A 16717-nucleotide genomic window follows, 5' to 3' on the forward strand; every position below is an offset into this window, starting at 1 on the left:
GAAATTTGTTGCATCATATAATCTGTTTTTGTGCTTTGAGTTTCAGCTAGATGGGGAGATACTAAGATAGCAGGAGAAAGGCCATTTCTGCGAGATCTCCAGTCCAGATTGGGAGAATCAGTCAGACTGCCAGGATGACCAGCGATTTTATTTACTTGTCTTTTTCATTGCCTTGCTAAACCCCATCTCCAAATGGAGCCACCAAGGAGGGAGTGTCAGCATATAGGTGCTGATCAGAGGCAGAGAGGAAAAAGGTTAAGATATAACAGCTGAAAGTTGTTAGATGAAAACATTATTTTTTGAAAGAGCCTGAGAGCACTGCAGTTTTATAAAACCTCCCATTGTATTGCACTAATAAGTCAAGTGTTCGCAGCCGAGCCAGCAGACAGACTCTACAGCATCTATTACCGGAGTGTTTATTTACGAAGGCAGCTACCGAGCCAAAGCTGATCAGAAAAGAGGAAAGACTGAAATATGGTTTTAAAGAAATACAGCTCCTTGGACTGGTTTTAATTTAAAATCCTAGAACTGGGTTCGTTGTTTTCTTTTGTGTTTCGCCCCCTCCTCCCCATTTCTTCAAGGAATGAATTGTCCAAAGCCAGCCAGCCAGAGGGGAATTTTCCTCTAGGTGTCTCTGTCCCCATTTTTATTCTCCATTTTCTCTCATACACACACGCATACACACACCCACCCCATGCGCACGCACGCACACACACTCTTCTTTTGTAGCCTTCCCAGTCCAGCATCACCTTTTCATTACCATAGTGATCTCCCACATCCCAGCACAGTGCTCCCTGAAGCACTTTATAACTCAAATGTGCCCCAGCACCTTTCTCTGTCCCCTGGTGCAATGTGGCCATCCCATGCAGGAGGCACCAGCTGCGCACAGGAGCAGCACATGGTGGCAGGGGACAAGAAGCCGGCGCTGCCAGCTGGGTCCTGCCATCCCAGTGGGGCCATGGGCAGGACACTGTGGATGATATGATTTCATCTGAGCAGACACCTGCACCCGTGCTGGACATAGGGCTTTGCAAAACAGTTATCACCTGCTCTTAAAAAAACAGGAGGGATGGGGCCTGGATTTATTGGATTTGACCAGCAATCCAAAGGTATGCACACACAGAGGCACCAAGTGCTCTGCTATTGTAGTTCAGGAGAAAGCCCATACCTGCGGCAAACATGCTCCTCTCTCTCCTTTTGGAGTATTTTGCATCCCAACCAAGGGCACATGGAAGGAGAGGAACAAAAAATCCCTCCAGGCTTTGTCAGGGAGAAATGCATGGTCACAGTAACACACCACTGCCTTCCCTAGCAATGGGGGATGGTGCGGGAAGCTGGGGGAGGATGGAGGAGAACAAGGCGAAAAGAAAAGGTGGGAGCAATTTTAAATGAAAGGAAAAACTTACATTAAATTATTGCTTTATTTCTGGTTCTATGCAAGTCTCTGACACATTCCACCCTGCCCCCCGAGACATCATGTCTGCCCCCAAACAGCCCAGTAAGGAGGAGAAAGACCTGAAGGGATCCTGCCCAAAAAAGGAGCCTTCCCAAGACTTGGATCTACAGAGGAGTCTCTTAGTTAAAATAAAGTCCCCAGCCAAGGCAAGCCCTCCTACCCAGCAGTGTCTGGTCCCACCAGCATCCCCTGTAGATGGTAAAGGGTGGGAGGGAAAGGGAAGGAAAAGCTCCAGCCCCAGTGTTTTGAGAGGTGTCTTCCCTCCAGACCATGCATGAACAAGGCATCAGGATGTGGAGCAGACCATAACGGAGAGGGCACGGGGGAGAAGTCAACCAAAAGATGAGCACAGGGTGGGAGGAGAGGAATTGTGGCGAGAGTTACCCAGCTCTCCCGCACCTCTCCCTCACCTCTCCCCCCAGCCCCTGCCTCATCGGATGCGGAGGTATGAGGGGATGGAGTAATTGAAGAGCAAGTAGTCCATTTTGTATAAATTAAAGAGTCTCCTTTGGTAGAAAGGGCTAATGTCCTGGAAGAACTGGGCTGTCATGTCATCCGTTGTCCTGGTGGTCTTGGATGAAGATGGGAACTTGACACTTGTGTCAGCCCCAACCAGCTGAAGGATGTAGTTGGCATCTTCCACCAAGGTTTCGTACTTGCCCACCACGTCGTAGTGGACGATGCAGGGGTGGCAGAGCGAGTGCACCCTCTCCCAGTGCTCGTTGAAGGGCTCCTCCCGCTGCGTCCGTGGATCCAGCAGGTAGTAGACGAACTCCTCAAAGCGCACATCATCCCCGCGCTCCAGGGCCTTGTCACTGGGTTCCTGCCGGTGCCGACGGATGATCTTGGTCCCATAGCGCTTGTGGAAGGCCGTGTTGTAGCTGCGGGTGAACTTGTTGCGGTACGCCGAGACCAGGCGCTCAAAGGGCTCCCGCACGAAGATGAACTTGAGGTAGTTGCGCAGGCGGTGGTTGATCTCGGGGATGCTGTACTCAGAGAGGGTGCGCAGGTTGGATGAGACGTGGGCCTCATTGGCGGGGATTTCCAGTGGGTCCTGGTACTTGCCTTGCCCCGTCAGGACCATCATCACCCGCTTCCAGTTAGTGCAGGCCACTTTGGGCACGTAGCAGTAGAGCAGCCCATGTGTGTCATCCACCACCAAGTGCCGCAAGTCATCCGGCCGCAGGAGACGCCGCTTGCGGGTGTAACGGTTGCAAATGTTGCTCAACAGCTCCCGTCTCTGCTGGTGAATGACCTGCAGTGACGATTGCTCAAACTGAGGAGAAAAAAAAAAGTGATGGTCACCAGCATGCCCAAGCTGATCATGGCCTACACACAACACTTGGCCCACAACAGTCCCCATTCCCTCCCCTTTCCTGGGTCCCATGCGGGATTTTTGGGGGCAGCATTTGCTCTGAACACAAGTTGATTTGGTGCATTTAATCCTTGGACCTGCTGGGGCCAAAACACAGAACAAAATGTGGTGAGGAGCCAGATGGGAAGTCAAGTCAAAGGGGGTGAGGGAAGAACAAGTGGTGCAGAGAGGGTCAACAACCGAACATTTGTTACAGCACCCACACACACACACACTGGGCTACACACACCCTGCAGTGACGATTGCTCAAACTGAGGAGAAAAAAAAAAGTGATGGTCACCAGCATGCCCAAGCTGATCATGGCCTACACACAACACTTGGCCCACAACAGTCCCCATTCCCTCCCCTTTCCTGGGTCCCATGCGGGATTTTTGGGGGCAGCATTTGCTCTGAACACAAGTTGATTTGGTGCATTTAATCCTTGGACCTGCTGGGGGCAAAACACAGAACAAAATGTGGTGAGGAGCCAGATGGGAAGTCAAGTCAAAGGGGGTGAGGGAAGAACAAGTGGTGCAGAGAGGGTCAACAACCGAACATTTGTTACAGCACCCACACACACACACTGGGCTAAAGCTCACTCTTACACCAGTCCATGGGGGGATACATGGCCTGACACACACACACACACCCCACACACCCCCCCAGGGGCAAAGAGCACAGCCCCTTTGCTGGCGCAGGGCCCCGCACACCTCCCGGCTGTGATGGGGCATCACCATGTTGTGCTGATGCCCACACCCACAGCTTGCTGCGAACACCACAGCCAAGAGGCAGAAACGTGGCACGCGAGTGTGGGCATGTACTATGAAAATGGCGTGGGTGTGCTGCCAAGGAAGGGCAAAGGGAGACGGGTGGAGGAAAATGGTCTTTAACGCTGACGGTCGAACCCTGGGGAGCAGACGGGGAGCTGGAGGAGAGGTGGGGTGGCAGGGCATGATGGAGAGGAGTGAGGCGCCGCTGGAGGTGTTGGGGTGACCCTTCCCAAGAGCTTTGGGTTTCTTCTCCTGAGGAACTTGCCGCTGGAGGTGTTGGGGTGGCCCTTCCCAAGGGCTTTGGGTTTCTTCTCCTGAGGGACTTTTTCCACACAGGCCAGTCCAATGCCTCAGCTCTGGTCACAGTCTTCTTTGTCCACAGGGAGGTCCTTTTTCTTTATCCCTTTTGATCCTTGTGTCAAGGCCTGGCAGCCGCTGCACTGGCTTCCCAGGAGTACAGAGCCCCCCGACCCCTGCCCCAGCTGAGCCACCCCTCCAGATTTGCGGATGTGACCTTTCCTGTCATGGTTTTTCATCAGAAGTCCCAAAATGTCATTAAAACCTGGGGAAGGAAACCATTTCCAGGAACTCAGAAGGGGAAGGTCCCTTCCTCCAACTGCCCACTCCTTCTTCATTTTGCTCACAAGGGTTGGAAGGTTTCGCGTTCAACCCCGAGGCCATTGCTGGGAACCTCCAACAGTCTTGTCCAGGCCACGACCGCTAACGGCTTCACCGCCCGTTTGCTAACCTGAGGCAGCTCTGACCCCACAGAGCTGTTGCTATAATGCAATGCAATGACCCCCATGCCGCAAGGCGACCGTGGCTTCCACTTTGGGGTTGTGAAGACAGTCCCGTCGGCGTCACAGGGTGCCATGGCAAATATCTCTGCAGCCTGCAGAGACGTGACAACCTCAAGGTGAAGGGCAAGGGCAAGCCACCTCGTGGGTCCCTTCATCCTTGCTGCTGACAGCTGTCATCACTTATGCTTGCCAAAGGACACCCTTTGCCAAGCTTCAGGTGCACCCTTACCTCTCCCTGGGGGCCCATAAGGGTTTTTGGGAGGCATTAGAGCCTGGGAGAGGCAGCATTGTGGAGATGGGGCTTTGTAAAGCTCCTGCCAGGAGTTAGGATCCTGAGACAAACTGCCCCTCCTGTGGATGATCCAGCAGACCCGTCACCTTCAGAGGGGCACTAACAGCTGGGCAAAAAGCTCCTCCTGCAAGGGATGAACCACACTCATACCCTTTTGGATCTCATTTCCCCAAAAGAAATAACCTTGTCCAGGTCACCTTAGTGACCACTTTCTCCAGGAACCTGCATGGACAGTAACCTGAGACAGGGGCAGGAGAAAGCCTCCCCTCCCTGCTCCTTCCAAGAGGGAGATGATAAGGGAAAATACTCAGATGGAGGAAATGCAGGTCAATAGTCTCTAACTGCCACGAAGAGATGACTTTGACATTGTTGGCTACTTGGATGTGAAGAAGATACAGCATCTAGGGAAGTGATAATCATAGCTGAAGAGGCATTCTCATGGTACACCTCCTTGCGACAGTCAAACATTTCAGCAGAAATTTCTTTTGTTTGGAGGCTCCCCATCACCTTTTAAAATTGGAAACCCTTTTTGCAACTGCTCCAAAAAAAAGAGGCATTTTAATAATGTGATTTTTTTTTCAGGTGTTTTTCCCTGCACTTGCATAATTCAAAACTATTGGACCAGGGAGACAGACAGACAGACACTGTCTGCAGGCATGGCAACAAATAAATGTGACTACTTTTCAACAGCTGTCCACTGGAATAAGTGCATGTCTTGCAGTTATTTCAGAGCAAAATTGCTCCCTTCATTTCCTTTTCTTTAAAAGCCAGAGAAATTAAGTATCACTTCTAAGGAAATAACACCACGACATTCCAGCAGCATTAGGGTTTGCCGGCATCGTGGCCAAGGAAGTTCACATCTGCCATTTTTCCCAGAGCAAACGTAATTCATCTGCTTATAGACATAAAAGCATCAACGTAGACAGTGACACAAAGTGTTGCATATGGAAAGGAGATCTGGCTCTGGCTGCAGCGGGCACTGCCGATGGGCAGTGGGGAGGCAGCGGGGATGGCAGCCAGCTGCAGGGACCACCAGCGTTGCCCTCTGCTTCTTGGGGGCTGCAGAAGATGACTGCCCTGTGGATGTGCAGAGATGCAGGGCACACTTGGTGGCTGGGGCACGTGGCCATGGCCCAGTCCGTTGCACCGGTTGGAGGGCGGTTTCCTGCAGGGAAGTTGTGGACGAGGATCCCTCTGCAAAGACAAGTCTGGCCGCATGGGGGGAAAACTGCCCACCCAGGGGGGAAATGCAGTAGAAGGAAACAAACACACCCTTTGCAGCTTCAACCACAAACCCTCCCATTGAGCTGCTAAAGGGCAAGTGGGACACCTTCCCTGATGCTGGGTCACCAATGCTGGCTGGGCTGCACGCACCGGGGGCCGGTGAGAGTGAGTGCCCCCTGCCTCAAGCAGTGACCATGGCTTGTCCTGCAGCAGACCCTTGCACGGACGGGGACCCACTAAGCCCACCTGGAGGGGAGCGTTTCCCTGCCCAGACTGTGCCTGGCTGCCCCTGTCTCAGCAGGTGTAGCTGGCACAGCTCAGGGTGATGGAGAAGACTGAGATGTCCCAGGATTATAAACCCCTCGTGGCTGGGTCCAGCTTTATATATGTATATAAATGTATATACATTATACATACATATATGCATGTACATATGTGTGTGTGTGTGTGTATATATAGCACCCAACACAGAAGCATCTACCAATTATTAGCTCAGAAAGTGCAGCAATGATGCTCTTGCCCTGCTATGATGGCCCAGAGTTGGCTCTGAAGTCCTCAGATAGTGAAATCTCCTGGGTTTGCCCAGCTATGGCTCAGCCCACCACTAATGAAACCGTTTGCCCAAGTACCAGCAAGGGCCATAAGCAGTTTTTTATCAACAATTACTCCCCAAAGTGGTGTGGTCTTTGCTTTTGGACACGGCCAGAGGTTCAGGCGCAGGGACCTTGGGGGTGGTTGGAGACAGCGCAGTGGCCCGCACACCAGAGGCGTGGAAGAAGGGGTCAACCCCCAGCGCCCCACTCCCTCTTCACCCTATCTCCCTCTCCCTGTGCCCTTACCTGGTCACTCTCATATAGGGCCTGGAGTGGGCTGCGACCGGACTTCCCCTGCCAGGTGGATCTCATAACCCCATCTTCTGCAACTGGAAAAGGAGTGAGAAAAATCAGAGAGGTTGGGAGGGGCTGCTTCCCTCCCCCTCTCTGGAGATGCCCAGTCTCCATGATGATGGGATGAGGCAATGTCCCCCGAGAAGAGACAAATCTGTTTGGCTCTGAGAGAAGATGCTCAAGCAATGCTTGTCCCTCCCTCTTATTTTTTAACAAAACCTGCAGTTTGGGTTCAAAAGGTCCAGACCTAACCTTTAAACAAATAAAAGACCATAAATAAAGATAATGGCTTGTTACAATTTCAAGAGCAACTGGGAACAGTTTGATCCATGTGCATTTGGGAAATGCCACTGTGTGCAGGCTGCATTGGCGAGGGAATGACCCAGGAGGTGACAGGACGCCGACCAGCATCGCCGGCCCCTTGAGGGGCGAGATAGCATTTGTGCTTGGCAGTGATAAGGGGCAGATCCAACACCGGCAGCTCAATGCTGAGCCCCCACAGGCTTGGAGTTTGCATTTCCAGGCTCAGAGACACAGTCATTAATAGACAAATTGGTCAGATACTTTGTCTGACTGAGAAGTTGTTTCAAGTTCTTATTTGCTATTTATTTTTCTTCTTCCCTTCTAAACCAGCAACATCTCCTTGAGTGTTTGAAGCTGAAGACAGCCACCCAAGCAGTCCTCGCCCCTCTCCTGCCATGCAGATCGGCTGGTTTCATTTTGGAGGTCTATTTGCAGCAGCACCAAACCTGAGGCTGGATCTGGCCAGCCACGAATGCAGCGCCGGACACTCAGTCGGTGACAGATGCTCAAGTTCTCATGCTCATAAATCATGTAGGGATGCAACCACCTTCCAGGCTATGAAGCGTCCGCTTCAGCTGCCATCCCTCAGCCCCAGGGACCTGTTTCCAGCACAGCGTGGGCAGAACCACTTGGCCTGGATATCCCAAACCTAATGCATGGAGCCAGCCATGACAGGGGTGCAGGCTCTTGCTTGCAGTGACACCTCCAAGCAGCTGTCCCACCTCTCACCCACCCTCTGCTTCTTCTATCTGACCCTCTCTGTTGGCAGAGGATGCCACAACAGTTTTCATATGAGAAGGTTTCTAACCATGGGGGTTGTGCAGCCCTGGAGCTGGCTTCCACGGAGGAAATCACACTGTGAGTTTTAAAATGCAAGATGATGTTTTTTCTGAAGGGGATGACAGGACACGTTGTTCGGGAGATTGTGGCCTGGGAGGTTCTTCCAGTCCTCCAAGTTCCTGCTCCTACAGGGACCTTCTAAAATCTCAGAGGGACGTATGTGATGGAGGGAAAAGCATCTCTCTCAAACCATTTCTGGCAACATGAAGGTTTCTAACACAGAGGCTTTTTGCACGACAATTTGGGGCTCTGGATCTTTTCGTTCACTGACCATCACCAAACAAAAACAAATTTGTTATACAAGCCCCAGATGGCATCTTTTTAACCAAAACAACCAGAAGGAAAAATCCAAATCCCATCTTCATTTTCATGTGCTTGTATTTTGCTTAAATGAAAACTGGTCCAAAGCACAAAGTCACCAGGGTCTAAGCTAAACATTATTCATTCCTGGAGCTGTAATTAGGGGGAAATGACTGCCTGACCTCACAAGATTTCATCAGCAGTGCATGTACACTTGTGCGTTTGTGGGAAATGACGCTTCCTGCAGCACTGGATTGATTGAGATGTGACTCAACGAGAAGGTACGGTTTCTTCCTCCATCCCCTGTATCAGTTACTCCACAGGAGGGTGAAACGGCATCTGTGCTAACGAGAGATAAGCGGAAGATCCAACGTACACAGCGCTGAGCTGAGATGCTTGTCCCAGAGGAGCCCCATTTCACATTTCCAGGCTCAGCCCTCTGCAAATGACAGGGAATGAAATCGACCTTGAAAGCTCGACTCACTGCAGCTCGAATCTGCAAGCAGAGAGCATTAAACTCCAGTCCTTTCCTGGACGGGGCTGATAAACTCCTGTTCGATTTAAGAGCGTGACCCTGCTGTGGGCTGTCTGCAAGTGTCCTGCACCACAGCAGACACTTGTCCTATATTTAGTAAAAGCAATGCGGAGGCGTTTGTTTTCGAGATTAACACGTGTAGCCACCAGAACCTTTCTTATGAGGGACATAAGCAAACCCCGGGTGGTTCAGGCTGACCTGAAGCTGCTAGAAATGCAAATTGCTTGTGCTGGCACTGCACAGGGGAGCGTGGAAAAGCCGTCCCAGGGAAAGGCTTCAGCGCCCGGTGCAGGGTCAGGTCATGGCCCGGGCTGGCTCGGCAGGAGGCTCTTTAGGGTGAACAAAAAGCAAATCTGCAGTAAAGCGGGGAGCGAGCAGAGGTCGGGCAGGTCAGATCTGTGCTCTGACTGCTCTGGGCTGCGCCTTTCAGTGCTGCTGAGGCAGGGGAACAAGCCTGGCCAGGGACTGCTGCACCTCGCATGAATCTTGCCAACAGCCCCAGCAGAAACGTTGCAAAATGGATTTCCTCCAGCCTTTCCCCAGCGCAAGATCTGGCAGAGAAGAAGGCGTCTTCTCCGGCTAGCAGCAAACCCCCTGGGATCCCCACTATGCTCATGCTGTACAGGGTTCCAGAAAAACAGGGGAAGAGAAAAAAAAAAGGAAAAAAAGCTGCCAGGCTGCTCCCGTGCGGCTGGAGGAGCCCGGGAGCACTGCGCTGGCAGGGGGAAGACGCCAGCACTCCACGCTCACTGCATCTTGCCAGCTTTTGCTCTCCAAAGTGATGACACCATCTCCTGCCCAGGGCGCTCGCCAAACCCTTCAGAGCAAATGTCTGGCCCAATGGCAGGTTTTTACAAGGCTCCAACTGCAGGAAGTCTCCCCCCTCAGAAACCGTCTGCTCGTGCTACACGCGGCGTCCCAAGGAGAAAAGCAAACGGGCTCCTGGCTGGGCCATGAGGATGACTTTTGAAGACAGTGTTAAACCCTGCGGCAGAGGGGGAGATGCAGCAGCTGCAACCGCGTGCAGCTCCGCACAGCACCATGCCGGCACCGGTGCATGCGGAGGGCAGCAGCCGATCTGTGTGCCCCATGGGACCAAAGCATCCATCCTCTTCAGGGCTGGGGTCAGAGCGGCTGCAAATGCCTGCGGCCGGCAGTGTGCGCTCGAACGGAGACAAGTCCGGGCCACCTGTGCCCAAAGCATCCCCAAAACACCTGGGATCGCCCAGTAAAGCAACATTGGCCGTCACAGCGGTAGGCATGCCAGGGCTGCAGCGTCCTGCCTGAGCCAGCGGGAAGCTGTAGACAGTGATTTAACAGAGTCCAGCCCCCCTAAGACCAGGCTTTGCCACCTAACACAGCTCTGCCCCATGACCCCAAGCTGTGGCCATCCCCTGTTCACCATGCCTCAGCCCCAGCACCTGCAATGTCTCTGCTGATGCACTCCTCTCCCAGTCCTCCCCCGTCGCCAGACCCTGGGTCCTCATCATGCAGCTCTAGGAACACAGCTCATCCCTAATTTGAACACAAAACCCCACCTCCCCAGCTGCTCCATCCCAACCACCTCATCATGCAATTCCACAGCGTGCTCCCATCCTGGGGTCTCTCCCCACCCTGTCCCCTAATTGCTGTCCCCATCCTCTCCTTGCCTTCACCACCTACCCCAAGCAGGCAATGGCCCACCTTAGGAAGGCTGAGCTCAAGGGGCTCCACAGCTGGCTGAACTGCACAGCTGGAGAGGAAACCAAACATGGAAGGGGAGCCGGGAAAAGGCTAGATTCTCAATCTGTGCCTGTTTCTTCCATCAATCTGGGATACAGCCTGGACTGTGAGGAGGTGGAGGGAAGAAGAGGGCAGATGGGCAATGGCATTTACACATCCCTCTTCTTCCACTCGTTCATGCTGAGAGCAAATCAATCACCCCATCCCCTGTATGTTGGCTTACCCATCCCTGGGATGCTCCTGGGACTCCAAGAAGTTTGAGAAGGCCAAGGAATACTGAAATATATGACAGTGTTGAGGAGGGAGTATCATCAGAATAAATTAATGGTTCGTGCTGTGTTTTGGCACCATGGCCCTGAGTACAGCAGGATCTTCCATCATGGGGGAGCTGCCAAGATCTTTTCATCCTGGCTTTCCTCCTAACGTTATAGCTCGTTACTGAGGTTCCCAGATTCCACCACATGCAGTGGTAATCCTCGGAAATTTAGCATTGCCACAATTGCATCCGAAAGCAGGGACGTCACTTAGCCAAGGTATATCAAGTTTCTAAAGGGGAGAAAACATCAACCCTTGGCAACTGCTGGATCACCATTTGGATAACAAGTATCAAGGACAGTGTACGTCCATGATCCACGGACAAAATGTTTGTCATTGAGACGGGCAGAAGGAAATACCACATTTGTCCTTTGCATCTTCAAAGGATGAGGCAAGAGAATAGGAGTGATGCAGAGCAAGAGACCGAAAACCCCATGCTAAGGCAGTAACATTGACCAGAAATCACTGAATGAGATGAGCCTGAAAGGGAGCTCAGGCATGTTTTGGAGTCTCCTGTGCTACAAGTGCTTCCAGTCTTTCCTTCAGAGCTTAAAAAGGCAATGCGCTCCCTCCCTCCTTTCCCCCTACAGCCCAGATTTTAGTGCTGTCCCATCAAAACCAAAGCTATTCTCTTGCAGCGGTGTGACATCAATACCACAGCAGGATCTGGGGTTTCAATGACTTGCCAGCTCTCTTTGGAAAAGGGAATAGATTTTAAAGCTGTGAATATTTAGGTGTACTAGCTGATTGCGAAGACAGCCAGACATGTGAGGTGAGGGAAAGACTGGATCATGCCCATCCCAGACTTCTGGAAGCACCAGTGAAAGAATTTGCTGTTTTGGCTGCAGAGACTCTTAATTATGGAGGGAGGTTCTCTGCAACCACAACAGCAAATCCAGTGCCTGAATTGAAGAGTTTGGCTAGAAGACAGGATTCAGGCAGCGACAAGCCTGCTAGGCTGACATCAGCATTTCCAAGGCTTTAGAAAACAGTCTGAAGGAAAGAAAACAATTAAAAGATGTGGGTGCGACTGAATAGGGGAATAAAATCAACATGACATTTACTAAGCGCAGCTTATATCCGTGCAACCTGATCTGTCAATAAAATAAGCCTTTTCTGTAGATCAATTCTATGTGGTAGATCTTTACCCAGATATATGTAATGCATGAGATATGACATACCACAGGAAATAAGTACTTCAAACAGAGAAGATGAAGTTTAAAAGGTGAACTGTAAGGTACACAAGCAACTGGAAAGCAGGCGGCATTTAAATGGGAAATAATGGGCAGAGGCAGATTTCTAGTAAAATACGTCTAAGATTGGCTTCAGGAATGAATTGACATAAAAATAGAAAGATACTGATGATGGACAAAGCATTGAGAAAGGCTGCCATGGCAGGGAGAGACTGAAACACCAAACAGGGAAACTAAAGCTTTGTCCTGGACCAGGGGAATGGAAATGCAACAGAATTTAATTTCACAATGTTGGAATTCAGCAGTTTCTGCTACTTCGCTGCTGGAAGTGGCAGGAGGTCCCAGGTGCATTAGTTCTGGGCTATCAGCTGCCAGTGTGACAGTCATAAAAAAGGCAAATGAAGTCCTGAAACGTATCAGGTGAGGTATTAGCCATAGCAGCAAAAAAAAAAAACCTATTATTCATAGCATTGGCGACCCTCACCTGCAGCACTGACAGCTCTGCTCTCCTGGCACCAAGGCAGATCCAGAGCTGCTGAGAAGGGCTGCGAAGCAACCGGGCGATCCCAGGACTTGCTGCCGCATGGGAGGCTGCAAGGGATGAGCTGAGCCGGGATGTAATTGTCCCCTGGGAACGGGCCAGCAGAGGGGGACTGGGGGTGTTTCACATGCAGGACATCTTCATGCCAACTTGCTCAGGTGCCAAATAGGAAGAGGTTTGGAAACCCCAAATCAGTGGGAGTCTGGTGAAGATGCAGCAGGAGGAATCTCAACTCCTTTTGGGCTGGAGGATGGAGCTTTCAGGCATTTTCCAGGCTGGACTCTGGGGCCACAAAGAGCCAAAAGCTCCACTCATGGTCTCCAATAAGAAACACCGGAGAGGGTTAAAACCTGGAGATTCAGTGGTCTCCAGCCAAGGGAAGTGAAGGGAGAGCACGTGTGCTTGCACGTGAGTGTGCACCCCAGAGGCCCCAAGGAGCTCCCGACCCCACCACTGCCTCCCCGCTGCTGTCTCACAGCCCCAGATTCGCTTCCTGTTGTGTCTGCGCAAAGCCTAAAAAAAGAGAAAAAATAATTGTGGTGCCTGGCCACCTGAAATGATCAGTCTGAGTGTTAATTACAGCCTGCGACTCCCAGCGGGTGAGTGGGATAGGTGCTTGTGTGTACTGTAGGAAGACCCAGCTCTCAGGGCAGCTCCTCTTGGGGGCATCTGAGAGATGCTCTGTCTCAGGCCAAAAAAAAAGCTCTGAACTTGAGGGAGGGGGGGTGTGAATCCATCACATTTGTGATGGATTTGTGATGGATTCTGGATTTGAACATAGGAAATGGTATTGGTGACACGAATTAACTGCCTGGCATACATGGCACATGCATAGCTGCGCAGCTGAACTGTATTTATAGGATAAAGGTTTTATGGTGGGAAACAAATAAGAACAATATTACCACTTTATATCGAAAGGGGAAACAACACCCGGAGCTCTCTAGTGTAAAGGGAGCAGCACTTGTCTAACGTCAGTCACTGGAAGACCCAGAAATTGGGACCTGGATCTCTTTGTGGGCACAGCAATGAGCTTTTCCAGACTTTGCTGGTTTTGACTCTTCTCTGGCACCTGTCATGGGTGATGAATGAGTGCTTTGGTCCTACCAGGGATGGCTCACTCGTCCCTGACTGTAGAAACGCAGCCCCGCTTTGTGAAGACAGGCTCCTCGCTATTAAAATAACTGCACCCAAGAGACACAGAGAAGGATCCTGCCATCTAATTTAAGAAATGATATTGAGACTGCCTTATTCAAAGCCAAATCCTAGCTGCAGCCACTGGCTGCTGAATCTATCCCATTTTTGATTTTAACATCCAAGAGGAAAAAAAAAGAGAGAGGAAAAAAAAAAAGGAAATAGAGCTTGACAGCAGCAGTGATAGATCCAGACAGTTCCTGCAGTCTGAGCTCAGTTTTCCCTCCCGGTTTGATAGCAAAGCCTGGGACCCACTGCCCAGTTGGCGGCTGGACACTTCAACTGTGTGAGGATGGTCCAGGGCACAGAGGCCAAGAAATCACACGTGGAAGCAGCAGTTGAACCCCTGGGCAGTGGCCTGTGCTCTGTGTGAAGAGCTGCCCTGCCTGGAAGGATCAGAGCTATTGGGTCGAACAGTGCTGGTCTCAAGGAAGCAAAGTTTAAGTCTAGGAAGTTCTGGCTTTTATGCTTGGGCTTGTACTGGTAGAGAACACATTTGCTGTATTTCCACCTAAGCACAAGGGTTGATTGATTGTTGTTTTGTTGTTTGGTTTTTTTTAAAGATACTTTTCAAAACAAGGGTGATAGGGGATCCCAAACACCAAAATCCCCCACCAAACTCCAGACCCAACAACTTAACACTGCTGAAGGTAGTGACCTCCATTTGACAGAGAAGAGGACCAAATTAGCGACCATTTGCTTTCTTTGCATGCTGCATTCAGCTGTGAAAAAGTGTGGCAATTCTGGCATTCACATCCTTACATATCTTCACAGCTAAGGGAGCACCTCTGGGAACTAAAACCAACACCCATTCCTATTTTTATTCTTACAGGAAGGTTCTGATTTGGGAATGCGAATTTTCGGCTTCAGCAAAGAGGCAAATCCAATCTACTTAGATTCCTGCAACTGCTCGTTTCTACTGCATCTAAAAAGCTGGGGATATAGACAAGAGAGGCTGAATTAAAATGCTAGAGAAGAAAGGAAAAGAAGTCTAACAGAGCCACATGCTTGATTTGCTTAAATGCATCCTTCAGCTTTGTGAATTCAGACACAACCACTGCTGGGGAGCTGCAAGTAAAATGAGGAGCAGGAGATGTAACTTCATCCAGGTGTTTGCTCCCAGAACCACCTCAGTGGCTTGATGAATTGTCCTGAAAAACTCAGGTCTGCTCAAGCATCTTCTCTGCCAAGGCCGAAGATCCCACACATGCAATGGTGATGTGGGGAGGCGAGGGGGGGGGACACGGCTGCTGTGTGAGGCCACATGATGAGGGGGTGACCACAACACAAGAGTGCAGCAAGACGTGTCCTCTAGCACGGCCCCGCAGCACCTCGCTGTCCGCTCAGCCGGCAGCGCCTGCTTGATTTGCTGTTCTTAAAGACGGTAAACAGACAGCAGCCCTTGTCCCCTGTCACACTGCTGTGTCACACTGGCAGCTACCTCCAATGGGTTAGGTGGGACCCTGCCTCTCACCGTCTTGCAGCACCACTGGGAAAATGTGTATTCCCACGGCTCACAAGGGAAAAGGGAACATCCTAAGTACTTTGGATGCGGGCCACAGGACTTGAGGCCATAGTGTGGGAAATCTGGGGTGGACGGCAAACGCCGGAGACCTGGCTGAGGCTGCACAGGAGAGTAGCAGTGGAAACACGGGAGCAGTACCTCCCGCTGGGGGAGAGCCAAGAGCGTCAGTCACAGCTAAGAACATTGATCCCTGAATCTGCAAGACATGACAGGCGCCGTTCTGCCCCCAAAAGTGAAACAATGACACAACAACCGCGTACAAAGATCGCAAGCAAGTGCTTGTTCTGCAGTGCAGCCCCAACCACTGCCTTTCTGGGCATGCAGGGGGTCGGCGAGAGAACCAGGGTATGCCCGAGGCATTTCAGACTTGCATGGCAGCCTCCGGACCTCTGCCAAGGGCCTGCGGGAGCCACCAGGGATGAGCAGATTTGGAAGGAGCTCTCTTACCAGGTAGCAGGCCAAGTTTTTTCCTACATCTCCAGAGCTGAGGTTTGTCTGCTAGACAGCTGATGGGTATCTCTGCACTTTGTTTACACTCCGGTGGTAGGAGATTGTGCCCCTTGGGCACGCTCAGAGGTAGTGGGCAGCATCCATGCCCCATTCTGGCAGGTACACTTGGCAGCAGAGCACATACAGGACTAAGCATTTTGGGGAGATGGAGCATTTCAAGGTGAACAGCAATGTTCAGACGGGCACAAGCAATAGAAAAAAGTAACCAGCCCTATGGAGAACAACCAGAAGAGATGTTTTCTGATCTTTCCGCAGGCCTCTCCCATGCACAGCACTGCTCCCCAAGCAGTCGCATTACAGAAAAGGGAGAGCTCAGATATTGACCTGCGACAGCCCCAGCTAAGCCCACCTCACACAGCTTCCACATGGTGGACAACAGATCCCCTTGGAGAAAACGCTGTATTTCACCTCTTTTGTTTATCCTGGGGCTGTGCCAGCAAGTGATGAGCAGGAGGAGTGATGGAGGGGAGCTGGCATCAACTTGCAAAACTCTGTAGCTCTAATATTTACAATACAAACGTACGTTTCTTGTTCCAGACCCACATCCTCCATAGCTCGGGAAATGCCCCTGTGGCCCCTCCCATCTTTGCCTCTCTTTGCATGGTGTTTTCCTCCCCAGTTATGGCTTGTTCCATCTGTTCTGCCTTGTGACAACGTCCTCTTGCAGAGGCTCAGAACAGACACAGGTGACCATTCGTTCCCATCAGCAGGTGAGCAGTGAGTGACTCCTGTGCAGGAGGTTATGTGGACATGGGCAACAGGTTGCCACCTAACGCAGCCCTGTGCAGTGTGGTCACAGGCAGACCCACCGCCGTCCGCCTCTGATATTACTCCTGCTGACGAACAAGCCAGTAATATATAACCCAACCTATTCCTGACAGCCTGCCCTCTGCTCTGCGGGCCAAGCCTTGCTAAAGGCTGGCTGGCTCTGCATTTCTCTCTGCTGAGGTAGAGGCGGC

The 16717-nt window shown here is 51.4% G+C and overlaps 1 protein-coding gene across 2 annotated transcripts in view; it reads right to left on the reverse strand.

Annotated features, from left to right (window-relative positions):
* Positions 1 to 1410: 1410 nt before the first annotated feature.
* The window catches only part of CHST13 (carbohydrate sulfotransferase 13), a 104615-nt gene continuing 89308 nt past the window's right edge, over positions 1411 to 16717 (reverse strand). For both annotated transcript variants that reach the window (XM_009284435.2, XM_009284433.2), the window contains 2 exons: positions 6736 to 6818; positions 1411 to 2732 (listed from right to left, as the gene is read on the reverse strand). In XM_009284435.2, coding sequence (XP_009282710.1) covers positions 1887 to 2732; positions 6736 to 6801 — 912 coding nt within the window. In that variant the 5' untranslated portion in view covers positions 6802 to 6818 and the 3' untranslated portion in view covers positions 1411 to 1886. The remainder of the gene's footprint in view (positions 2733 to 6735; positions 6819 to 16717) is intronic.

Source organism: Aptenodytes forsteri, unplaced genomic scaffold (genome assembly GCF_000699145.1).
Source record: "Aptenodytes forsteri isolate BGI_AS27 unplaced genomic scaffold, ASM69914v1 Scaffold53, whole genome shotgun sequence".
Lineage (NCBI taxonomy): Eukaryota > Metazoa > Chordata > Aves > Sphenisciformes > Spheniscidae > Aptenodytes > Aptenodytes forsteri.